Raw genomic sequence first — 27,095 nt, forward strand, 5'->3', positions numbered from 1 at the left:
GTTATGTCTTGCAGACCTTGCCATAGTCAGTGGGGTTTGCGTGGGACTGTAGCTTGGTCCTTTACTGGTTTTTGGCATCTTTGGATCTCCTTCGATTGTATCTGGCTTGTATAGGTTAGTGTTGCCTGACTTGAACACCTCAGACCTGGACTTCAAGCAGCGGATATCCTTTTTCGTCCATGGTTTTCGGTTGGGAAACACATGGATTTGCTGCTTTAGCACGCAATCTTCTACACACTTACTAATGAAGTCAGTTACTGTAGTGGCATATTGTTCAGACTGGTCGCAGAGTTTTTAAATACTGACCAGTCCACTGACTCTCAGCAGCCCCGTAGTCGATCATCCAATTCCTCAGGCCACCATTGGATGACTTTTTTTGATGGATTCTCTGGATTCTGTTTTTGCTTGTAAGCCAGGAGGAGGAGCACAGCCTTCTGAGCTGATATGCCAAAATATGGACAGCCAATAGAGCAGTAGCATGTTTGATATTTGTGTAGCAGTGGCCTAGGATGTTTGGGCCTCTGGTGGAACAGATGATGTGTTGGTGCTAACTTGGTAGAACATTCTTGAGCTTGGCTGATTGTGGCCAGGAACTTCAATGTATAAGGCCCCGGGATGTTTCATCTCAGGGCTATTCGTAGTGTATATTTTGTCCAGCACGTCCTCCTGATGTGGGATGTGAACTGCAATCAGGATAACGGAGGTGAAGAGCACATTTCAGCAATTCTTCCTCCTCTTTACTGTTTACAATCTTGTTCGCCTAGTCTATATATTAGGACAATTGGGATCCCCTATTAAAACTAACGTATAGTTCCTGCATCCATTTTTAGCCTGCCTGTAAAGTTGCTGCTCCTACCTTCTTCCAGAATTTGGCCTGTAGTACATGCTTCCAGCATAATGGTTCCCCGTTGGGTAATTTTAACCATGAAGGTTGTATCTTTGAATTCTCAAGTGTATCATCGCTTTCTAGTGCTGTCACAGTATCTTTGTTAACGCTGCTATCCCCCATTCTTTTCTCCATCTTAACCGATACTTACTTTCGACACAGAACTATTAAGTTTCCCCTTTTTTGAACCAGCCTTTGTCGACTTGCCCATCTGAATTCTAATAGTACCTATCTCTCATATTTTTTCCATTTCAGTCTGCCTTGCTCTTTATTTTAATGTTAATTGTCTCGCGCAGTCCTCTGTGCACCTTCATTCATCTTTTAAGTGCTGTATTCTGGTGCCTGTAACCTCTTGAATTATTTTAAACCCTGCCTCAGAGCACTCATTAATCTCCCCGCATCGACATTGGTCCCAACCCTGTTGAGATGTAAACCCTTGGGTCCTACCCCAGATCTGCTTCCGCTGCTACAAGAGTCTGAAGCCCTCTCTTCAGCAGCGCTTCTGTAGTCCTGTATTAATTTGCTTTATCCTCCTATTCCTACACGGATGCTGCAAAAGTCGCAGGGATAATCGACTTCCTGAAAATGTTTTAGTTGTAAGGGGAAGAAACAGCGACCACTTTTCTCAACTAAGGTGGCAACTTATTCTCCCTCTTGTTGGTGAAATTAGACAGAATCATTTACCAGATCACTGCCAGGAAAATAAACCCTGGAATCTACCGTAAGCCAGATACCAAAATCCTTTCAGTGAGCAGAGTCTCTTTCTTACTAACTCGCCAATTACAACATCAAAAGAAATGTGATTCCTGAAATGTCTGCCATTCGATCGCAGAATCAGAGGGGGGCCATTCAGTCCATTGTGCCTGTGCTGTTGCTTTGCAAGAGCTGTTCAGTTGGTCTTACTTCCCCACTATTTCTTCCATACCCTTGCAAATGTTTTTCCTTTTCTAGTATATGCGACCAGTTACTATTGGGTCTGCTTTGACTGTACTTTCAAGGCTCCACATTCCAGATCAGTGAGGTTAATAAGAGCTTGAGATCACTTGGACTTCTGACATTTTAAATTGTAGCTTGAAGTGTATTTATCGTAACTATCCTCAGCTGATGAGAAGTGAGGGATGCATACTCTGTATTACACCTCTGTAAGGTGTGTTTGCATCTTCGTGCATGAGGGTGACGCAGAGCTCCCCCAAACTTTAGTCCATTGAAATGAATAGAATGGAAAGTAACTGGGCTTTGTTCGATTTTATTTTGATTTGATTTACTATTGTCACATATATTGGGATATAGTGAAAAGTATTGTTTCTTGCACGCTATACACACAAAATATGCTGTTCATAGAGTAAAAGGAAAGGGTGCAGAATATAGTGTTGCGTTCGTAGCCAGGTGCAGGGAAAGATAGATCCATTCAAAAGTCAGGTGGCAGCAGGAAGAAAGCTACATTTGCAAACTCCACTGTAAATTTGCTCAGTTTTCCTTTTCTCTAGTCAGTGTTCCCAGTCAATCCAGGGGAGGGCAGAGACTAGTGGTATTCTCACTGGACCAATAATTCAGAGACTACTGGGAACTTGGCTTCGAATCCCACCATAAGAACATAAGAACATAAGAAATAGGAGCAGGAGTAGGCCATCTAGCCCTTCGAGCCTGCCCCGCCATTCAATAAGATCATGGCTGATCTGTTGTGGCTTAGTTCCACTTTCCCGCCCTCTCCCCATAACCCTTAATCCCCTCTCTTATCAAGAACCCATCAACCGGCTTCTTAAAAATATTTAGCGAGGCAGCCTCCACCACTTCAACGGGCAGAGAATTCCAGAGATTCACCACCCTTTGAGTGAAGAAGTTCCTCCTCAACTCCGTTCTAAACCGCCTCCCCTTTATCTTGAGGCTGTGCCCCCTAGTCCTACTGTCTTTTTTGAGCGGCAAGAGTCTCTCCACCTCTATCCTATCCATCCCATTCATCATCTTATACGTCTCAATGAGATCTCCCCTCATTCTTCTAAACTCTAACGAGTACAAGCCTAGTTTATTCAGCCTCTCCTCATAGCTCAATCCCCTCAACTCCGGTATCAGCCTAGTAAACCTCCTCTGCACTCCCTCCAGGGCCAAAATATCCTTGTGCAGGTGCGGCGCCCAAAACTGCACACAGTACTCCAGCTGCGGCCTCACCAATGCCCTATACAGCTGCAGCAAGACCTCCCTACTTTTATATTCAATCCCCCTCGCTATGAAGGCCAGCATCCCATTCGCCTTCCTGACCACCTGCTGCACCTGCAAGCTGGGTTTTTGCGACTCATGCACAAGGACCCCGAGGTCCCTCTGCACCGTCGCCTGCTGCAGTTTTTCGCCACGTAAGTAATAGTCCTTCCTACCATTCTTCCTACCAAAGTGGACCACCTCACACTTGCCAACATTAAATTCCATTTGCCATTTCCTGGCCCATTCGCCCAGCCTATCTAGATCCTTCTGCAGACTCTCCACACCCTCCGCACAATTTGCCTTTCCCCCAATCTTGGTGTCATCAGCAAATTTCGACACCCTGCACTCGGTTCCCTCCTCCAGATCATCTATATAAATGGTAAATAGCTGAGGCCCCAGCACCGACCCCTGGGGCACCCCACTAGTCACCAACCGCCAATCCGAATAGCACCCATTGACCCCCACTCTCTGCCTCCTATTTGACAACCAATCCTCTATCCACGCTAACACCCTACCCCCAACTCCATGTCCCCTGACCTTCTGCAATAACCTCTTGTGAGGTACCTTGTCAAACGCCTTCTGAAAATCCAGAAAGACCACATCCACCGGCTCTCCTCTATCCACTGCCCTAGACACATCCTCATAGAACTCCAGTAAATTTGTCAGACACGACTTCCCTTTAATGAAACCGTGTTGCGTCCGCCCTATCAAGCAATTCCCTTCAAGATGCCTCGCAATTTCCTCCTTAATGACGGATTCTAACATTTTACCTACCACAGACGTTAAACTAACCGGCCTATAATTCCCCACCTTTTGCCTGGCACCCTTCTTAAACAACGGCGTAACATTAGCCGTTTTCCAATCTTCCGGCACTTCCCCGGAATCCAGCGACGTCTGGAAAATAACCACCCAGGCATCCACTATCACCTCCGCCATTTCTTTCAGAACCCTCGGATGCATTCCATCCAGTCCTGGGGACTTGTCCACAATCAGCCCCTCCAGTCTGTCGAGCACCACCTCTCTAGTAACAGTAATGTCATTAAGACCCTCCATTCCTACCACCTTTCCATCGCTAACACCCGGCAAATTATTCACGTCCTCCTCCGTGAAGACAGAAACAAAAAAGTTATTCAAGACCTTAGCCATATCCCCATCCCCTACCACTAGCTCCCCTTTCTCATCCTCTAAAGGGCCAATGGAATTTGAATTCGGTAAGACTCCGGAATTAAAAATCTAATGATGACCACAAAACCATTGTCGGGAAAACCCATCTGGTTCACTCATGTCCTTTTAAGGAAGAAAATCTGTCACCCTTTAGTCTGACCTATATGTGACTCCAGAGCCACAGCAAGGTGGTTGACTCTTAACAGCCCTTTGAAATGGCTGAGTGAGACGCTCAGTGAATGGGCAATTAGGGATGGGCAGTAAATGTTGGCTCAACCAACGCTGCCCACATCTCTCAAATTAATAAATACCTGCAAAACCTGGGTCTTTGAAAACCATCCCCTTTGTTTCTAGACTATAGCAGTCCTTTGCTTTCTTGCACATTTCACTTTGTGAACCTAGTGCCACTGTTTGTGTTTATAGAGTCATAGAGGTTACAGCATGGCAACAGGCCCTTTGTCCATGCTGTCCTTTGTTTTAATAAACCCCTAAGTTAGTCTCAATTGCCTGCATTTGGCCCATATCCCTCTATACACATCTTACTCACGTAACCGTCCAAATGCTTTTTCAAAGGACATTCTCTGACTCTCTTGCAGATCTTGCAGTCGCTCTCAGCTCCGACCAAAAACTTGGAAGCTGCCAATCAGAACCAGCAAGGACCAGAGCTGCGACACCCTGGCGCCGTTCTCTTCACACAGGTTAAGCAGCTAACCCCCGAAGCACAGCAGCTATTGCAGCAGCAGCCTCAGCAGCACCTAATGCAACTGCAGCTACAGCAGCAGCACCTAATGCAACTGCAGCTGCAGCAACAGCAGCAGCAACACCATCCTCAACTTCACCAGCATCCATTCCAGCAGCAGCAGCAACATAGCTTCTCCCAGCAGCAGCACCACCATCACTTGCAGCAGCAGCTACAGCAGCAGCAGCACTTCCAAAGGTTGCAGCAGCAGCAGCACCTCCTGCAACAGCAGCACCAGCACCACCAACAACAACAACATCAACAGCAACAACAACAACAGCATCCTGTTCCACAACAGCAACTACAGATCTTTGGACATGACCCAGGGCTAGAAAGTAAGTAATTGAAGAAGAAGAAATGCTTCATTGAAGGTTGCTACGTAATAAATGTTGTATTCTGCTGATAATTTACATTGGGGCGGCATGGAGGTTAGCACTGCTGACTCAGAGTGGCCCAGGTTTGATTCCTGGCCTTGGGTCACTGTCTGGTGTGCAGGCTGCACGTTCTCTTTGCATGGGTTTCGTCCTGAGGCTCTGGTTTCCTTCCAGTGTCCAAATATGCGCGGGCTAGGTTGATTGGCCACGTTAAATTGACCCTTGGTATCAAGGAGATTAGCAGGGTAAACGTATGGGGTTACGGGAAGAGAACCTGGGTGGGATTGTGGTCGGTACAGACTCGATGGGCTGAATGGCCGCCTGTACTGTCGGGATTCTATGTTACACAACTTCTTTGTAGTGTTAATGTAGCCTACTTGTGACAGTAATAAACTTCTTAAAACCTTATTTTTTAAAATATGTCAACATGTGGCATTAAAGTCAAACTGTTCTCCTTGTCTGTAAATGTTAGATCTGGCTGCTGCAATGTTTAGTAATATGTGCCTTTTGACCCTTGATGTGGTAAACTGTCAGTGCTTCCTATTCAATTTTGCTGTCTAGTCTGTCATTGAGGTTGCAGGCTCTAATCAGCAGGTACCACCGTGGTGCAAAGTTTTAGTCTGCCAGCTCTGTTGACCATCTTGCATATTTGTATTTATAAACCTATTTGTTGTGAAAGGATTTTTCTTTCTCAGCAGGAAAAACCATGTCCTGTGAGCTGCTCCCTTTACTCCTTCAACGCCCAAGTTCTAGAGAATGTCAGTATATTGAAGGAGGAAGCATAAGTATCCTGGATTGCATTAACATATACAGATCCCTGGGGCCAAATGAGATCTATCCCAGGTTATCATAGAGGCCATAGAGTTTAGAGCATGGAAACCAGCCCTTCAGCCCAACTTGTCCATGTCGCCCTTTTTTTTTAAATCCCTAAGCTAATCCCAATTGCCTGCAATTGGCCTATATCCCTCCATACCCATCGAACCCATGTACCTATCTAAAATGCTTTTTATCAGACAAAATTGTACCTGCCTTTACTACTACCTCTGGCAGCTTGTTCCAGATACTCACCAGCCTCTGTGAAAAAATTGCCCCTCTGGACCCTTTTGTATCTCTCCCCTCTCTCTTCAAACCAATGCCCTCTAGTTTTAGACTCCCCTACCTTCGGGAAAAGATATTGACTATCTAGCTAATCTGTGCCCCTCATTATTTTATAGACCTCTGTAAGATCACCCCTCAGCCTCCTACGCTTCAGGCTATCCAGCCTCTTCTTATAACTCGATCCATCAAGTCCCAGTAGTATCCTAGTAAATATTTTCTGCACTCTTTTTAGTTGAATAATATCCTTTCTATAATAGGTTGACCAGAATTGCACACAGTCTTCCAAGTGTGGCCTTACCAATGTCTTGCACAACTTCAACAAGATGTTCCATTTCCTGTATTAGGTTATTACGGGAGGCAAGGGGAGAAATAGGTGGACCTGTAACAAGTATCTTCACATCCTCATTGACTACAGGCGAGGTTCTAGAGGACTCGAAGAGCCACTGTTGTTCCCTTGAAAGGAAGCAGGGAAAATCCAGGAAATTGTAGGCTGGTGACCCAGATATCAGTGGTGGGAAGCATTTGAAGAAGACCCTGAGAGACAGGATATATGCACATTTAGAAGAAAATGGACTAGTTAGTGGCAGGCAGCATGATTTTATATGTGGAAAGTCATGTCTCACCAACTTGATTGAGTTTTTTGAAGAGGTGACGAAGATAATTGAGGGAAGGATTGTGGATTATATTGACTTTAATAAGGCATTTGACAAGGTCCACATGGCAGACTGGTACAAAAACTAAAATCACATGGGATTCAGGGTAGGTTGGTTATATAAATACAGAACTGTCTTGGTTATAGAAGACATACTAATGGTGGAACAGTGCTTTTCAGAAGAGAGATCTGTAGCTAGTGGTGTTCCACAGGGATCAGTGCTGGGACCTCTGTTTGCAGTATATATAAATGATGTGGAGGAAAATGTTGTGGAGGAAAATGTTGTGGATCTGATTAGCAAGTTTGCGGATAATATAAAGTTTGGTGGAGTTGCTGATACTGCTAGGGATCATAGGAGGATACAACAGGATATCGATAGATTGGAGACTTGGGCATAGAATTAGTAGATAGAGTTTACTCTGGACAAATGCGAGATGATACGTTTTGGAGGATCAAATTTAGAACACAGAACATAGAACATAACAGCGCAGTACAGGCCCTTCAGCCCTCTGTTGTGCCAACCAGTGGAACCAATTTAATGACCCTCTAACCTAAACTATTCCAATATTATCCATATGCCTATCCAATGGCCATTTGAATGCCCTTAAAGTTGGCAAGTCCACTACTGCTGCAGGCAGGGCATTTCACACCCTTACAACCCTCTGAGTAAAGAAAAGGTATGAATTATATTGTATATTGCAGAGCCTTTTAGAACATTAACATAGTGAGATCTGGGCATGCAGGTCTACAATTCCATAAAAGTGGCAACACAGGTGGCCAAGGTGATTAAGAAAGCATATTGGCATGCTTGCCTTCATTAGCTGGGGCATTGAGTACAAAAGTTGGGAAATCATGTTACTGCTAAATAAAATCTTGCTTAGGTCATATTTGGAGTATTGCGTGCAGTTCTGGCCACCACGCCATCAGAAGGAGATGGAAGCTTTGGAAAGAATGCAAAAGTTCACCAGGCTGTTGCTATGGGTGTTGGCTATAAGCCGAGATTGAATAAACTAGGATTGCTTTAACTGGAAAGACGGAGGCTGAGGGGGAGACCTGATGGCTACAAAATTGAGAGGTACAGACAAGGTGGATAATCAGAGGCTTTTTTCAAGGGTGGAAATGTCAATTACAAGGGAACATAGGTTCAAGGCGAGAGCGGGAAAGTTTAAGTAAGATGCGCAGGGCAAGTTTTCACATAGTGGTGGGTGCATGGAACGTGCTGCCAGAGGAGGGAGGTGGTGGAAGCAGGCACATCAACATTCGAGGCATCTGGATGGCTGTGAATAGGGAGGAAATATAGGGATATAGACTGAGTAAGGGCAGAAGGTTTTTTTTAGTTTAGTTCGGGCATCATGATCGGCACAGGCTTGGAGGGCCGAAGGGCCTGTTCCTATGCTGTATCTTGTTCCTTGAGGCACGTTGTTTTTTAAATCTTCCGCAGCTCTGCTCCGAACTGCCTTACTCTGCTGTGTGCATTCAGGCTCTCTCTTCCACTGCTTTTCTTGAAATGTGTGCTCCCTCGTTCTCGCATTCTCCCACAAAAGACCAACAGTTTCTTGTGCCCCTCTCGAGTTCTTTTTCTGAATCCTTTTTGTCTTAATCATCTCTCGCCTGACCCTGGGAAGCCGCCTCAAACCTTGTCTCATAGAAACTCTTCAGCTCTAATGCATCATTTAGCTCGTCATGATCTTGTCCCTTTTATTCCACTGAAGTTGTGAAGTGCTTTGAAACACTTGGCTGCATTGAAGGGATTATGTAAATATATTTTATGTGCTTAGATCTCATTTGGCACATTTAAGATGTGTCACACTGTGGCATCAGAAAATTTTGATTGTATGTAACTACAACTTGTATGGCACCTTTAATGTAATAGTGCCCCAAGGAGTTTCGCAGGAATGTTATAATGCAAAATGTGACACTGAGCCATGTAAGGATTTATTGAACCAGATGACCAAAGCCATAGATTAAGGAATTTACCCCAGGAATAAAGCAAGGTAAAAAGTAGAGCTGAAGGAAAGCGGTTCCAGAGCTAGGGTCGTAGGCAACTGAAGTCGTTGATGGAGCAATTAAAATCAGGATGCGTAAGACATCAGAAGTATAGGAATTCTGAGATATAGGACTGGAGGAGATGATAAAAATAGGAGAGATGCGGTGGAGGGATGTGAAAATAGAATGGACTCAAAACCAAGACTTGGCTAGACTGGGAGTCAGTATAGGTCTGCGAGCACAGAAGTGATGGGTAAACAGAAAGCAGAGTTTTGGATGATCCCAAGTTTGCGCAGGATAGAATGTGGGAGACCAGCCAGGAGTGCCTGGAAGCAGTCAAGTCTAGAGGTAACAAAACCCGAAGTGAGGGTTTCTGCAGCAGAAGAGTTGAGTTGGATGAAGTCTTGGGTGATGTTACAGTGATGGAGAATCTTGGTGATGGTGTGACCACTAAGTCAACGGGTCATTTCAGGGTCAGATAATGACACTGAGGTTGAAAACAGACTGACCTGTTCTCAGACAGCTACCAGGCCGTGGGATGGGGTCAGAAGCTAGGGAACAGAGTTTTAAAGGGATACAATATTCTGATTTAACAAGCCTTTATTATATTTTCCAATAAAACATTAGCAATTCTGCAAGCACACTTAATCATCACTTAAGTGGCAATTAAGTGGTGATTAACTTGTTTATTTTTACTTTAATTTTATCTCTCCAGGCAATTGTGTTTAACTCCCTTGAGCTCAATGTTTAGACATAGGGCACTCTCAAATAAATTGAGGTCATAAAGTTAATGTGCTACAACAGTAGCCCTCATCACTGCATGTCTAAACATATTGACCATCACTTATGGCTCCCTGCTTAATTGAACAATCTTATTCAGTCAGCACTTACTGTAGTGCACCTTGTGCAACTCCTCAATGAATTTTAAAGGGCATGTGTTAATCTGAGGGCGAAAGGACAAGAGAAAAATGCTTCCTGCTAATGGCCTTCGATGAGCAGGTCAAGTGGAAACACACTGACATGGGGGCAAATACAGATGCACCAATTCTTTTCCTGCCAAATTCTGGCCTCCCTGTATTTGTCCTTGTGTTATTTTTTATTTCACCTTTATTGTTCATTATGACTTGAGAAAATGCACAGGGCTGAAGGTTCCCTATGAGTTTAGAGTGCTGACAGGTATGATGTTGGCAATTGCAGTAAAGATGGTACAATATTGGTAATGATTGAATCTGCTTTTTGAGAGTCGGACAAAGGAGGTTGAAAGGAGGGCTTGTGCACAGCTTAAAAATAGACCACTTAAGCTGAATGGTTTGTTCTTGTGCAACATTCTATGTAATTGAAATAATAACTTCAAAGAATTGCAAAGGACACAACGCAGTGAAGTTTTTTTTCAATATTATTTTGTAAATTTGAAATCTGTTGTGCTGTTCAGATTCAGTATAATGTTAGGCTCTGGATAGTGTTTAGAACCACAGAAAAGTTAAGGTGCAGAAAGAGGCCATTCAACCTGTTGTGTCTGTACCAGCCAAAAAAGTGGAAGTAAAATACTAGCCACTTATTTTAATCCCATTTTTCAAGCACCTGGTTCATAGCCCTGCAGGTTATAGCACTGTAGATACAGATCCAGGTACCTTTTAAATGAGTTGAGCGTTTCAGCCTCAACTGTCAGCTTAGGCTGTGGATTCCAGATGCCCACCACCCTGTGGATGATTGAGGTTTTTCATCATGTTCCCTCTAGTCCTTCAACCAATCACCTTAAATCTATGCCCCTAGTAATTGACTCCTCAGCTAGGGGAAAATAAGTCTTCTCTGTCCACATTATCCAAGACTCTCCATAATTTACCATTGAAACCCTGGTCTGTGCTTTAGTCATCTCTAGACGAACCTATTTTAATCCATTCCTGGATAGTCTCCCATGCCTCTCCCTCCGTACCAAGCCCCATATGCCCCTCTCCCAATCCCTGTAACCCCACATGTTTACCATGCCTAATCCATCAAACCAACACGTCTTGGGACACTAAGAGGCAATTGAGCTGGCCAATCCACCTAACCTGCATATCTCGGACTATGAGAGGAAACCAGAGCACCCTGGAACAGACCGATGGAGACGTAGAGAAAGTGCAAACTCCACACAGTCACCCAAAGCCAGAATCGAACCAAGGTCCTTGGAGCTGTAAGGCAACAGTGCTGACTACTGTGCCACCTAACTCAGAATTGTTTACAATCATTATCCCATCACTGAAGTCAGACTGACTGGCCTATCTCTTGCACTCTTTAAAAATGTTCACACACCTACAATTCTCGGGAACCTCTCGTGTGTCTAGTGAGGATTGGAAAATGATCTTCAGAGCATCCGCTATTTCCTCCTTGGCATCCTTCAGCCTGGGATACAATCCGTCTGGCCCTGGTAATTTAGCCACCTTCAAGCCACCTTTAGCCAGTCCCTCCAATATATTCCTCTCACTATGCTTATAATATCTGATATTTCACATTCCACTTTAACTAGAATGTCTGCATCGTCCCTTTCCTTAATAAAGACTGAGATAAAACCCTCATCTTTTGCATCAACCCACAAGTTACCATGCACGTCTCTCATAGGCCCTACCTTTTTCTTAGTTATTCTCTTGCTCGTAATTTATTGGTAAAACTTCTCAGGAATTTTTTTTTATTTTACCCGCCAATTTTTTTGTCTCTTTCCTCTTTGCTTTCTTAATTTCCAGTTTGATTTCACCCCTGTACTTCGTATACCCCTTGAGACTTTCTACACTGTTAAGTCTGCTGTGCCTGTCATAAGCTTTCTTTTTCTGTTTTATTTTGGCCTTTGTGCTTTTGGATAACCAGGGGGCTTTAGATTTGGCAGTCCCACCCTTTTTCTTTGAGGACATGTCTCCACTGTGCCTGTAGAATTTCAGCTCCCATTGTTTTGACTCACATTTCCCTTTTAATAGCTGTATCCAGTCCACTCTTGCTAGTTCATCTCAACTTTGTAAAATCTGTCCTTCCACAATTTAGAACTTCTGTACTCCTGTTCTAACTTTGGCCTTTTCTTTAATGGTGCTAAATCTAACTGTTCTGGTCACTATCTCTGAAATGATTCCCTGCAGCTACTTCACCCACTTACTCAACTTCATTTCCTAAGACTAAATCTAGAATTTGCACCCCCTCATTGGGCTTGTTGCAAGCTGGCTAAAAGTTTTCTGTGCTCTTCACACTGTTTATATCCCTGTTGATATTAGGCTAGTTGAACAACTATTACTGCCCTGTGGTTTTTGCACTCGAATCTGATTGCATATGTGCTTTTCTAACTCCGATCCACTATTTGGGGGTTGAAAGCACACCCCTAACAGTGTGGCTGCCCCTTGTTTATTTCTGAGCTCCAGCCAATAGTACTCATTTTGATGATTCATTCTGCATACAATCCTCTGAACAGGAGTAATTGATTCTTTAATTGTAGGAAAATGATAAACAGTAAACACTATGGCCCATTCTAGCAAGCAGTCTAAATTGACCGCTTTGCATTCAATGTGACATTGCAGATGGCTAGGACATGTTAATAGGCAGGATTTTATAAGCAGCACACCACTATAAGGTGACATCAGTGGTGTCAGTCATGCCCTGAGGCAATGACAATTTAAACATTTGTTCACAGGATAATGGTTTATTCGTGTAGTACTGTGAGTTTTAGCACAGCGAGGGCTATAATTGACTGAAAACTGCCAAGTGAGTGGAAATCTCCTTGAGGAAGTTTCCCGGTCTATTACTGTTATGTATTTATAAGTGTGTTAAGGGATGTTTGTTTGTTTTGAGATTCCCACACCCAAAATTTCAAACATGAAGTTGATTTTAAGACCACAGTGTTTCAATGAGTTTACTTTCTTTCACTGTCAGCCACCACCTTGGGCTCTAACCTTTTGTATCTATCTTATTCCGAGGACTTGATAACATACATGGGACTTTCTTGCATTGTCAATGAACTTGATCATTGTCCTGAAGTCTCATCCGATGGTAACCTTAAATATTGAGAAGTCTGAATCCATTGTGTCCGGCCAGTCCTCAAACACCATACCCTGCTTACCAACTCGTCCCTTTCCCTGGTAAGGTGAAAAGTTAAGGCGCCATAGTCCTGGATCACCATAAGCTTGTCCCCTTTGAGGGGAAGAGCTGACTAGTGATTTAACCTGAGGATCACCACCTTTCAGGCGAGGGGCATGTTTGGGAAGACAGGGCCAGGAATTGAACCCGCGCTGTTGGTGTTGCTCTGAATCACTAACTAGCTATCCAACCAACTGGGCTAAACTGACCCCCTTCACCCTGCAACTGTCTGATGATCCAGACTGTTCACAAGCTTGCTTGGTGTTTGACACCAAGATGAGTCTCTGGCCATGCATCCTCACTGCCATTAAGACTGCCACCCCATTATTTCCACTGAATCTGCTGCTGCCTGAGCATGCCTACCATTGAAACCCTGGTCCGTGCTTTAGTCATCTCCAGAAGAAGCTATTTTAATCCATTCCTGGTTAGTTTCCCGTGCCCTTCCATCCGCACCAAGCCCCATTCGTCCGTTGCCCTCGTGCTTGCTGCAGTGGTTCCTGGTTTGTTAGTGCCTTGATTTTAAAATTCTCATCCTCATTTTCAAATTCCTCCATTGCCTTGCCTGTCCACTTTCTGAAATTTTCTTCAGCCCCACCACCCTCTGGGATCTCTGTTCCTTTAATTCTGGCCTTCAGCATCTACAATTTTAACCATTCGAGCATGGAAAGCTATACCAAGACATGAAGATGTGGAATTCCCTATCTAAACCTGGCTTTTTTAATCCCTCCTCCTAAGATGCCCTCCCTCTTCAACCGGGCTTTTGGTCATTCCCTGAATATCTCAACAGCCCTGCGTCTAATTTTGTTCTGTGGTGTTCCTTGGGATGTTTTATTCCATCAATGGCACTATATAAATATACGTTCGTGTGAATAAAAAGTTATAAAATCACAGAATCCTACAATGTAGAAGGAGGCCATTCAGTCCATCAAGTCTGCACCGATCGCAACCCCACGCAGCCTCTGTCCCCATAACACCATGCATTTACCCTGGCTAGCCCCCTCCCGGCACTAAGGAAAAGTTTAGCATTGCCAGTCTATCTGTCCCACGCATCTTTGGACTATGGGAGGAAACCTGAGCACGTGGAGGAAATCCACACAGACATGGGGAGAAAGTGCAGACTCCACACAGACGGTCACCTAAGCTGGGAATTGAACCCAGGTCCCTGGGAATAAACTATAGTGCCACTGGAAGATGTTTAGGCTTCCTATTCAGTCACACTTCTGAGCATGTAAATACATGTGCAGCAGGGATCTATTGTATGATTTCAGTTTTCAGTTACTCAATTTTCTTGTTTTCTTTTCAGTCCCAGAAGAATCATTTTTACTGGGCTGTGTTTTTGCGATCGCAGACTACCCTGAGCAAATGTCGGACAAACAGCTGCTGACAACTTGGAAAAAGGTAATTTTAAACGTTGCTGGATTCCAGAATTTATTGATGATGAGAACCCTGCTGTGGATGACCAGAATCATGAAATGGGTTTGATTTGATGTGGAGATGATGTGCCCAATTCTGGGAGAACCCAAAATGTAAATACTACATGATCGCTAAGGAATCGTATCAGGATGTTCAAGAGAAACATCCTTTCCCAGAGAGTGGTTAGAATTTCAAGCATGGAATATTTGAAGTAAATGATATAGCAGCCTTGCCAAGAGATGGCAGAGGGGATTGGGTAGCCTTTCTTTACCTGCACCAATGACCTAGACTTGGGCATGCAGAGTGCTATTTCAAAATTTGCAGGTGACACCAAATTTAGAAGCATTTGTAAAGTACGCAGAGGACAGCGATAGACCTCAAGAGGACATAGACTGATGGAATGGATGGGCAAGTGGGAGGTGAAATCTATTGCAGCAAAGTGACAATTGAGGATGGCCAATCCAACTAACCTGCACACCTAGAGTGTGGGAAGAAACCAAAAGTAAATCCACACAGACATGGGGAGAACGTGCAAGCTCGACATAGGCAGTCCCCCAAGGCTGGAATTGAACCTGGGTCTCTGTCAGACAGCAGTGCTAACCACTGCGCTGCCCCCCAAGATTTACAGAAGGAGGACCTTCTGTTACAGGAGGACCAACTCCTAAGGGCACAGGAGCAGAAAGGTGTAGGACATAGACCTTAAGATATTGGGCAGCTTGCAAAGCAGCTAGTAAAGTATACATGATCCTATAAGTAGAGACTTAGAACACAAAGCAAAGTAACATGCATAAAACACTGAATTAAAAGCAGAGTGGATGCTGGGGAATCTAAAATAAAAACAAAATGCTGGATAAACTCAGCAGGCCTGGTAGCATTCATGGAGAGAGGTGAAAGTTAACATTTTTGCTTTTAAATGACCCTTCTACAGAGGTCAGTGTTGGTGGTAGTGGTTGGGGGGGGCGGTGGTGGGCGGGAAGGTTGGAGGAAGCTGCCCTGCTCTCCCAACTAATCTTGTGGAGTATTCTGAATCTACTTGAGAGAACAGGCAAGGCTTTGTGGTTTAATGCTTCGTCTGGAAGGTGACACCTCCAACAGTGCGGTGCTTCTTTGGTACTCCACTGTCAACCCGGACTATGCTCATGGCCTTGGAGCGAGGCTTGAATCCAGAATCTCCTGGCCCAAGTGAGATACCAATTGAGCAGAGTGTTCGTCCGGGTAGGATCGTGAAGGCAAAAGTTTCAGAACGTTTATAGGAATGCTAGGTGGAAAATGTGACAATTTGGAATTTTGATCAGATGGTCTTCCTTTCTTCTAATCTTCGTATAGGAGTGTTGAATCAAACAAAAGCAAAATAGGTTCAATTCTTGATCTGTATTGAGCAAGCTGGTCTTAACTGTAGGAGTTCGACAACTGAGTTCTGCTTTTCATTGGAAAGACAGAGGCTATGATAATGGTCTACAAAATTATGGAGGTATAGACAGGATGGACAGACAGAGACTTTTTCCCAGGGTGGGAGTGTCAGTTGCAAGGGGGTACAGGTTCAGGTGAGAAGGAAAAAGTTTAAGGGAGATGTGCAGGGGAAGTTTTTCACGCAGAGTGGTGGGTGCCTAGAACACGCTGCCAGTGGAGGTGGTGAAAGCAGGTGCATCAGCAACATTTAAGAGGCATCTGGATGGGGACATGAATAGCGAAGGAATAGAGGGATATAGACCGAGTAAGGGCAGAAGGTTTTTTTAGTTTAGTTAGGGAGTCATGATTGGCACGGGCTTGGAGATTGAAGAGCCTGTTCGTGTGCTGTACTTTTGTTTTTTGCTCTTTGATCCTGAGCTGTCGTGCTTTAAATTTATTGTCAAATTAAACTGATAAATTTATTTCAAAGAGAAAATGTTTGGAAGTTTATCCAGGCTTAATAAAGACTTGCAGAATTAATGCAACTGCAGGAAAGCCTTGTGTTTAGAGATGCTGTAAAAATTCAGATGGTGTAAATTTTTTTTAAAAAGTGTCTTTGTATGTCATTATCCAGATTATCCAAGTCCATGGTGGAATAGTAGATCCTACCCTGACTAACAGGTGCACGCACCTTCTGTGTGAAAGTCAGGTCAGCAACATGTATGCCCAGGTAAGCGTGTACATTTAGTTTCCTCTTTTTCTCCCACCTGCATGTTGAGGTGTTAATAGTTTAATTAAACAATGGTATATCTTGTTCTGCTTCTCAGTTGAATTTGAGCATTGCATTAATAAAAGTGTGCTTCAGATTTTAATGTAACCCTCTTTGTTGGCAAATTGCTGACTACCTTTTAATTTTGAGAAGCACTGCATTAGCTACAATCTGTGATCCTTTGGGAATGTCATTTGAGATGCATTTTTTTAACATTTTGGTAATTGTTCTCAATGTTTGGCCAATGGGAATTTCTGTAGAAGTGGTTGGGGCCGAAAGTGAAATATAAAAACCTCAATGTCCTTTGTAACGAGATATTGCCTTTTTGTCCACTATTTGTACATGTGGTCCCTAGTCTGTCGTCGGTGTCCTATTAACAACTGTGTACATAAATTGGTGTTGTAAGTAGGAGGGTTGTACCTATTTTAGTTTATGACAATGCAGATTCGTTACCAGACCACTTGACAAAACAGTATCAAGGAGTTTGAATGGCATACTCTAGTTTGATTTGCATTTTACAGAATATCAGCTGGTGCCATGAATAGTTTAAAATGCAGCTGCAGGAAGAATTTGTTTTAGTAGATTGTGACCAGTAAATTTGACTGTTATTCCAAATTTTGACTTTGGGTGGTTCAAATGCCACCAGGAACCTTAAATGGAGGAGCAAAAAGAAGAGGCATTCGGGACTTGAGTTGATTGATTCTTGTGCTACCTGTTTCTGTTTCTATAAATATAGCTCTTGGGGCTAAAGGGATCAAGGGATATGGGAGGAAGGGAGGATCAAGATGTTGAAGTTGATGATCAGCCATGGTGGAGCAGGCTTGATGGGCTCAATGGCCTATTCCTGTTTCTAGTTCATATGAATCTGTAGATTCCATAAGACACAACAGAATTAGACCATTCGGCCCATTGAGTCTGCTCTGCCGTTCAATATTATTCTCATCCCCGTTTTCCTGCCTTTCCCCATAACCCCCTTATTAATCAAGAACCTATCTATCTCTGTCTTAAAGGCACTCAATAACCTGGACTCCACTGCCTTCTATGGCAAAGAGTTCCATAGATTCACCATTCTCTGGCTGAAGAAATTCCTCCTCATCTCCCTTTTAAAGGATCATCCCTTTAGCCTGAGATTGTGCCCTCTAGTTCTACTTCTTCCTACCAGAGGAAACATTCCCTCCACATCCACTCCATCTAGGCCTTGCAGTATCGTGTAAATTTCAATAAGATCCCCCCTCATCCTTCTAAACTCTAACGAGTACACACCCAGAATCCTCAGCCATTCCTCATGTGACAAGCTCTTCATTCCAGGGATCATTCTTGTGAACTTCCTCTGGACCTTTTCCAATGCCAGCACATCCTTCCTCGGATATGGGGCCCAAAACTGCTCGCAATACTCCAAATGGGGTCTGACCTTTGAATTTGCCTTCCTAACTGCCGACTGAACCTGCGCATTAACCTCAAGAGAACCTTGAACAATGACTCCCAAGACCCTTTGTGTTTCTGATTTCCGAAGCATTTTCTCATTCAGAAAATAGTCTATCCCTTCATTCCTCCTTCCAAAGTGCATAACCTGATACTTATTTCCACACTGTATTCCATCTGCCAATTCTTTGCCCACTCTCCTAACCTGCCCAAGTCCTTCTGTAGCCCTCTTGCTTCCTCAACACTACCTATCCCTCTAATGGTTATGGAGACAAGGTGGGAAAATGGGTGGAGTGTTCTGTGTCTCTACATAATTAAACCAGGGATCCTCCTTCCCTTTTTAAGTGAGGGAAGATCCATGGCAGTTCATAAGAACATAAGAACATAAGAAATAGGAGCAGGAGTAGGCCATCTGGCCCTTCGAGCCTGCCCCGCCATTCAATAAGATCATGGCTGATCTGTCGTGGCTCAGTTCCACTTTCCCGCCCTCTCCCCATAACCCTTAATCCCCTCTCTTATCAAAAACCCATCAACCCGCTTCTTAAAAATATTTAGCGAGGCAGCCTCCACCACTTCAACGGGCAGAGAATTCCAGAGATTCACCACCCTTTGAGTGAAGAAGTTCCTCCTCAACTCCGTTCTGAACCGCCCCCCCTTTATCTTGAGGCTGTGCCCCCTAGTCCTACTGTCTTTTTTGAGCGGGAAGAGTCTTTCCACCTCTATCCTATCCATCCCATTCATCATCTTATACGTCTCAATGAGATCTCCCCTCATTCTTCTAAACTCTAACGAGTACAAGCCTAGTTTATTCAGCCTCTCCTCATAGCTCAACCCCCTCAACTCCGGTATCAGCCTAGTAAACCTCCTCTGCACTCCCTCCAAGGCCAAAATATCCTTGCGCAGGTGCGGCGCCCAAAACTGCACACAGTACTCCAGCTGCGGCCTCACCAATGCCCTATACAGCTGCAGCAAGACCTCCCTACTTTTATATTCAATCCCCCCTCGCTATGAAGGCCAGCATCCCATTCGCCTTCCTGACCACCTGCTGCACCTGCAGGCTGGGTTTTTGCGACTCATGCACAAGGACCCCGAGGTCCCTCTGCACCGTCGCCTGCTGCAGTTTTTCGCCACGTAAGTAATAGTCCTTCCTACCATTCTTCCTACCAAAGTGGACCACCTCACACTTGCCAACATTAAATTCCATTTGCCATTTCCTGGCCCATTCGCCCAGCCTATCTAGATCCTTCTGCAGACTCTCCACACCCTCCACACAATTTGCCTTTCCCCCAATCTTGGTGTCATCAGCAAATTTCGACACCCTACACTCGGTTCCCTCCTCCAGATCATCTATATAAATGGTAAATAGCTGAGGCCCCAGCACCGACCCCTGGGGCACCCCACTAGTCACCAACCGCCAATCCGAATAGCACCCATTGACCCCCACTCTCTGCCTCCTATTTGACAACCAATCCTCTATCCACGCTAACACCCTACCCCCAACTCCATGTCCTCTGACCTTCTGCAGTAACCTCTTGTGAGGTACCTTATCAAACGCCTTCTGAAAATCCAGAAAGACCACATCCACCGGCTCTCCTCTATCCACCGCCCTAGACACATCCTCATAGAACTCCAGTAAATTTGTCAGACACGACTTCCCTTTAATGAAACCGTGTTGCGTCTGCCCTATCAAGCAATTCCCTTCAAGATGCCTCGCAATTTCCTCCTTAATGACGGATTCTAACATTTTACCTACCACAGACGTTAAACTAACCGGCCTGTAATTCCCCGCCTTTTGCCTGGCACCCTTCTTAAACAACGGCGTAACATTAGCCGTTTTCCAATCCTCCGGCACTTCCCCGGAATCCAGCGACGTCTGGAAAATAACCACCAAGGCATCCACTATCACCTCCGCCATTTCTTTCAGAACCCTCGGATGCATTCCATCCGGTCCTGGGGACTTGTCCACAATCAGCCCCTCCAGTCTGTCGCGCACCACCTCTCTAGTAACAGTAATGTCATTAAGACCCTCCAGTCCTACCACCTTTCCATCGCTAACACCCGGCAAATTATTCACGTCCTCCTCCGTGAAGACAGAAACAAAAAAGTTATTCAAGACCTTAGCCATATCCCCATCCCCTACCACTAGGTCCCCTTTCTCATCCGCTAAGGGACCAACGTTCACCCTAGCCAGCCTCTTCCTTTTTATATATTTATAAAAACTCTTGCTATCCTTTTTTATATTAAGTGCTAGCCCAGCTTCATAGCTTCTTCTACCCTCCTTTATCAACTTTTTTGTCAATCTTTGTTGACATTTAAACCTTTCCCAATCCTCTTCTCGCCCACTGCTCTTAGCTACTCTAAATTCCTCCGCTTTTAATTTAACACTTTCCTTCACCTCCTTCGTTATCCACGGCTTATTACCTCTCTTCCTACTGTCCTTTTTAACCATCGGAATAAATTTCTGCTGAGCACCAAGAAAGATCTCCTTAAAGATCCTCCACTGCTCCTCAGCAGACCTACCTTCCAACGCGCTCCCCCAGTCCACATTCGCCAATTCTTCTCTCATCCTACCATACTCCCCTCTATTCAAACAAAGGACACGTGTCCGGGAACCCACTTTCTCCTCCTCCATCTGCAACAGAAACTCCACCATACAATGATCACTCTCTCCAAGAGGATCCTTCACCTCAAGGTCCCTAATTCTACCCGCCTCATTACATAGCACCAGATCCAAGATAGCTCGCTCCCTCGTCGGCTCCAACACACACTGTTCCAGGAAACTATCCCGGCAGCATTCCAAGAACTCCTCCTCGAGCCCACCTCGTCCAACATGGGTCGACCAATCAATATGCAGATTGAAATCCCCCATAACTACTGCCGTCCCATTCCTGCACGCCGCACTTATTTGCGCGTTAACAGCCCGCCCCACCTCCAGATCATTATTCGGGGGCCTATAGACGACACCCACCAGCGTCTTCCTCCCTTTGCTGTTCCTAATCTCCACCCACAACGATTCCACTTTCTGCTCTTTGGCTCCGATATCATCCCTTGCTACCACCTTGATGCTGTCCTTAATCAGCAGAGCTACGCCACCCCCTCTTTCCTCCTGCCTATCCTTCCTAAACACTTGATAGCCCTGTACATTCATCTCCCAGTCCCTGTCACCTTGCAGCCACGTCTCTGTAATGGCCACCAGATCGTATCCATTTGTGTCGATCTGCGCCACCAGCTCATCCACTTTATTCCGAATGCTTCGTGCATTCAGATAAAGCGCTTTCATCCCAGCCTTCTTCTGGACCCTATTTGCCGTAACGCCACCACTTGGGACATCCTCAGCCTCTTCCCTTACCTGTACCCTATCCTTAACTGTAGACCTCCTAACATCACCTACCCTCGCACCCTCCCCCCCCCTAATTAGTTTAAAGCCCTGTCTACAGTCCTCTTTACTCGATTCGCCAGCACTCTGGTCCCAGCACGATTCAGACCAACCCCATCCCGCCCGAACAAGTCCCACCTACCCCAATACTGGTGCCAATGCCCCATAAATTCGATCCCATTCCTCCCACACCAATCTCTGAGCCACCCATTCACTTCCTTTATCCTGTCAACCCTACGCCCGTCTGCACTCGGTTCAGGCAGTAGCCCAGAGAAGACCACCTTGTCGGTTCTACTTTTTAATTCCATTCCCAGCTTCTCATACTCCCTCCCCAGATCCTCAGTCCGCACTTTGCCTACGTCGCTGGCACCCACATGTACCACCACAACCGGGTTCTCACCCTCCCACTCCAGATTCCTCTGCAGCCCAGCTGCGACATCCTGTACCCGAGCACCAGGCAGACAACACACCCTTCTGTGCACTTTGTCATTGTGACAAAGGACAGTGTCAATACCCTTCACCCCACTATCTCCAATCACTACTACGTTCCTTTTCCCCTTCTCTTTGCCTATGTCCTGCTGCATCACTGTACCGTGTGCAGTTTGCTCACCAACCTCACCTGCCTCGTCCTCTTCCAGACTGGAAGCAAGAACCTCAAACCTGTTATGCAGATTAAGAGGCTGAGGCCTCCGCTCCTCACCCCCCTTCCTCCTCCCAGCAGCCCCCTTTTGTTCCTGACCCTTAGATTTAGCCAGTCTAGCGGGGGTGGATGTCACTTGCACCCCACTGACAATGACACCCTCTCTCCCCCTGATGAGCCTCAGTGTCTGTAGCTCAGAGGCCAGCTCATCCACCTTGAGCTGGAGCTCCTCCAGCAACCTGCACTTACTGCAGACATGGCCACTGGGAAGGACCCTGGGGTCCACCAGTTCCCACATCATACAGGAACCGCACATCACATGCCCCTCCATTATTCAATATAGTTTGTTGTGGGAAAAAAAATTTTTTCCTTGTTTTTTGCTGTAGTAGTTTTGAAAAAAAAATTTTTTTTTTTCCTTGTTCTTTCAACCTGGCCTTTTTACCTTCAAGCCCTTTTTGATATTAAGCCCTAATAGCTCACTCTGCTTCCCTCTCACTCCGCTGCCCGCTCCGACGCTGCCCGCTATCTACACCAGGCCTCCTTTTAAACTTGGCGCTGATTTAAAGCTGATGGGCCACAACTGCCTGATAATCACTCCCTCACAATTCTTAAAGCAGTAAATACAATAAGTAAATGCTTTAAACAGTTCTACAAAGAACAAAGTGCTTTAAACTTATTTTAAACTGGTTTTTAACAGGTAAAGTCTTAGCTTTCTCTCTGATGCTCCTTCCTCGTCTGCTCCAGCAAACAATGTAAGGCTTCACCGTGTGGACACTTGATAATTAAAGCTGATGGGCCACAACTGCCTGATAATCACTCCCTCACAATTCTTAAAGCAGTAAATACAATAAGTAAATGCTTTAAACAGTTCTACAAAGAACAAAGTGCTTTAAACTTATTTTAAACTGGTTTTTAACAGGTAAAGTCTTAGCTTTCTCTCTGATGCTCCTTCCTCGTCTGCTCCAGCAAACAATGTTCATTGCACAGAAGGCCATTTGGCATATTGCATCTATGCTGACATTTAGGACTGCATTTAAAACTAATCCCACTGCCCCATGCTTGCCCTATTGCCCTGTGTCTCAAACATTTACATACATTATTCCCTTCAGTGGGAGTAATGAGCCATTGAAGCCAGTGGTTGCTGCTTCAACACTTCTTAAAGCAAAGCATTTTCTACGTTCAAGCAACCCTTTATATAACGTGAGCACTCCAAATCTCTCGTCACCTTTACTGCTAATAAACAAATAAACTCCTCTTACCAGCTTCTCGACCAGAGAAAGTAACTGTTTCCTATTCACATTCTTAATGTTCTATAATTTAAAAAGTCTCCATTAAATTTCCTTTTTTGCTTTGTGTTTGAATGGAAATAGCTTCAGTATCTCATCTCTTTACAAATATATATTTTCCTATCCTTGCCAATGTACCTGGTAATACTAAACTGAATGTTAACTGTGGCTTTCGAATCCTTTCCATAATGTGGTACTAAAAATTCTGCACAGTACTGTAACTAGCACAGCAAGTATTTTGCATAAATACATCATTCATTCTTTACTCTTGTGCATTAAACCACTATTTATGAAGTCTCAATTGGCCCCTCTTTGCTTTCTCTACCAGCATGCTCACATTCACGAAGCTGTGTATGTGAACTCTGTTCATCTGCATTTGTCAGTAAGTGAAATGTACGTTTCCATAGCCTGCCTGAAGCAACCAGTGCAGGCTGAGGAGATCATGATGGCTGTTGACTCAGTCCTCAGTACAGTCTGCTTCCAACATTATGATTGCATTTTCAGATGTCCCTCAGTTTCTGATCAAAGCAAATAAAACTGCAAATGTGGAAATCAAAAACAAAAGCAAAATGCTGGCCATACATAGGTCATAAGATCATAGGAAAGAGAAGCAGAAGTTAAATCATAAGATGTAGAGCAGAAGTAGGCCATTTGGCCCATCAGGTCTGCTCCGCCATTCAATGACTGTGACTGATTTAATACAATAATCCTCAATCCCACTTTCCCATCTGATCCCCATAACCATTGATTCCCTTACTGATTAAAAATCTGACTATCTCAGCCTTGACCCAACTGCGACAACCCTCTGATAAAAAAAATTCCACAGACTCACTAGAAGAAATTCCTCCATCTGTCTTAAGTGAGTGACCCCTTACTCTGAGATTATGCCCTCTGATCTTAGACTCTCCCACAAGGGGGAACATCATCTCAGCATCGATCCTGTTAAACCCCCTGCAAATCCTATATCTCAATATGGTTCTACCTCCATCTTCTAAACTCCGATGAGTACAAGCTTAACCTACTCAACTTTTCATAAAGTTCCTCTGTACCTGGGATTAACCTTCTCTGGACTGCCTCTAATGCAGGTACCTCTTGCCTTAGATAAGGGGACCAAAACTCTACATAGTAAAAGTCATTTGGTTCCTGGACTGTGCTCTCTCATTGGATAAGATTGTGACTCATCCGACTATGGTCTTAACTGCACTTTCCTGCTTTCTCCCCGCACTTTCACTTCACTTGTCGATCAAAATACCATCTAACATGGCCTTGAGTGTACTTAAATGACCCAGCCTCTGCTGTTAGTGGAAGACAATTTCAAAATATTAACCATCCTCCCAGAGAAAACATTCCTCCCTGGCTTCATCTGAAATGGTCTGTCTGTAAGAGAGATGTGCCGCATTGGTTATGACATTTTGGCTTTTCAGCATTTTGTCCATCTGAAGGCACTTGCACATCAGAAATGTCAAAGCCTTTTTCTTCTCAAGGGCACACTAACACTGTAGCATATTTCCAATGTTTTTTGTTTTTCTGTGGTTTCTTCAGTTTGAAGAAGAAAACCACTGGATTCTTGAAGGAAGGCAACCCATCCAGATAAGCACGTAAATTCAGTCAGTCTCGTGGCATAGTGACAGCAGTGACCACAGTGGCTAGTAGGTGTATCTTCAACTGAAGGGCAATGTCCAGTCAGTAATACATTTTGAGGATGGATAAAAGCAATGAACCATTTTCCACTTTCATTTTCATAGGATCATAGAATCCCTTCAATAGAGAAGGAGGCCATTTGGCCCATTGAGTCTGTGCCAAGCACAGTCCCACACAGGCCCAATTCCCATCACCCCATACGTTTACTCTGCTAATCCCCCTGACACTAGGGTCAATTTAACATGGCCAACCCACCTAACCCACACATCTTTGAAGTGGAGCACCCGAGGAAACCCACACTGACATGGGGAGGAAGTGCAGACTTCACAGACAGTGACTTGAGGCTGGAATTGACCCTGGTGCTGTGAGTTAGCAGTGCTAATCACTGTGCCACCGTGCTGCCCACTTGGGATTTATTAGTCAGCATCTTGAGCAAGGATTGGGAGCTTTAGGACCTGGAGCTTCGCCATGAAATCAGACAGCATCCGTCATCCAGGCTTGAAAGGACTGAGAGCTGCGTTTGAAGAACCATCTAATGGGATCATAGGCTTCTCCTGTCTTGGCTGCATGTGAAATTTGTTTGAGTAATCTCAATCGGTTCCTCATGCGAGCAGTCACACGACGTAACGGCCAGCCTGATTAAGCACTGAACTTATCAATCTCGCTGAAAAATCAGAAGTTAGCTGACTCTCTAACTTCTCCATTTGAGAAAGGTGATCAAACGTTAAAGGGTCTAATACTTCGCAATGCAAATAACAGTAGTGGTCAGCCTTTGTAGAACAAAGCTTTCAATTTGGCTGCTAAGTTCATTGTGTCACTTCGCATACAGTTTTCTAATTGTGGTTAAGGGTGGCTAAGCAACAGGATTCAGTAGCATTCTTGCTGTTTTTCCCCAGAGGGCAATGACCCCTGTATTCAAGGGCTTTCAAAACAGCTTGAAGACTAAACCTGGTAATAGCTCCTTGGAACTGACACTGTGCCCTGACACTCCTTGGCATCACTGCTCATGACCCTTATAGGCTTCTTGATAGGGCTTCTAATTCAAGATTCTTACATGTTGACTGCAAACGAAGTTAAAATGAAAATAAGGAGATAAGTTAAATCAGCTTTTACTTTGCAGACTCCGTTTTCAGAGTTGATGGAAACTCTGCTACAGTAGACTATTTGATAAGAACATAAGAACATAAGAAATGGGAGCAGAAGTAGGCCATCTGGCCCCTCGAGCCTGCCCCGCCATTCAATAAGATCATGGCTGATCTGTCGTGGCTCAGTTCCACTTTCCCGCCCTCTCCCCATAACCCTTAATCCCCTCTCTTATCAAAAACCCATCAACCCGCTTCTTAAAAATATTTAGCGAGGCAGCCTCCACCACTTCAACGGGCAGAGAATTCCAGAGATTCACCACCCTTTGAGTGAAGAAGTTCCTCCTCAACTCCGTTCTGAACCGCCCCCCCTTTATCTTGAGGCTGTGCCCCCTAGTCCTACTGTCTTTTTTGAGCGGGAAGAGTCTTTCCACCTCTATCCTATCCATCCCATTCATCATCTTATACGTCTCAATGAGATCTCCCCTCATTCTTCTAAACTCTAACGAGTACAAGCCTAGTTTATTCAGCCTCTCCTCATAGCTCAACCCCCTCAACTCCGGTATCAGCCTAGTAAACCTCCTCTGCACTCCCTCCAAGGCCAAAATATCCTTGCGCAGGTGCGGCGCCCAAAACTGCACACAGTACTCCAGCTGCGGCCTCACCAATGCCCTATACAGCTGCAGCAAGACCTCCCTACTTTTATATTCAATCCCCCTCGCTATGAAGGCCAGCATCCCATTCGCCTTCCTGACCACCTGCTGCACCTGCAGGCTGGGTTTTTGCGACTCATGCACAAGGACCCCGAGGTCCCTCTGCACCGTCGCCTGCTGCAGTTTTTCGCCACGTAAGTAATAGTCCTTCCTACCATTCTTCCTACCAAAGTGGAC

At 44.8% G+C, this 27,095-nt stretch overlaps 1 protein-coding gene across 1 annotated transcript in view; it reads left to right on the forward strand.

Annotated features, from left to right (window-relative positions):
* Positions 1–27,095, forward strand: part of paxip1 (PAX interacting (with transcription-activation domain) protein 1) — a 140,191-nt gene that overhangs the window by 50,418 nt on the left and 62,678 nt on the right. Inside the window, exons 7-9 of the mRNA XM_080212980.1 lie at positions 4,843–5,320; positions 14,491–14,585; positions 16,624–16,719. Coding sequence (XP_080069106.1) covers positions 4,843–5,320; positions 14,491–14,585; positions 16,624–16,719 — 669 coding nt within the window. The remainder of the gene's footprint in view (positions 1–4,842; positions 5,321–14,490; positions 14,586–16,623; positions 16,720–27,095) is intronic.

This window comes from Carcharhinus amblyrhynchos, chromosome 2, assembly GCF_965287045.1.
Source record: "Carcharhinus amblyrhynchos chromosome 2, sCarAmb.v2.hapA, whole genome shotgun sequence".
Classification (NCBI taxonomy): domain Eukaryota; kingdom Metazoa; phylum Chordata; class Chondrichthyes; order Carcharhiniformes; family Carcharhinidae; genus Carcharhinus; species Carcharhinus amblyrhynchos.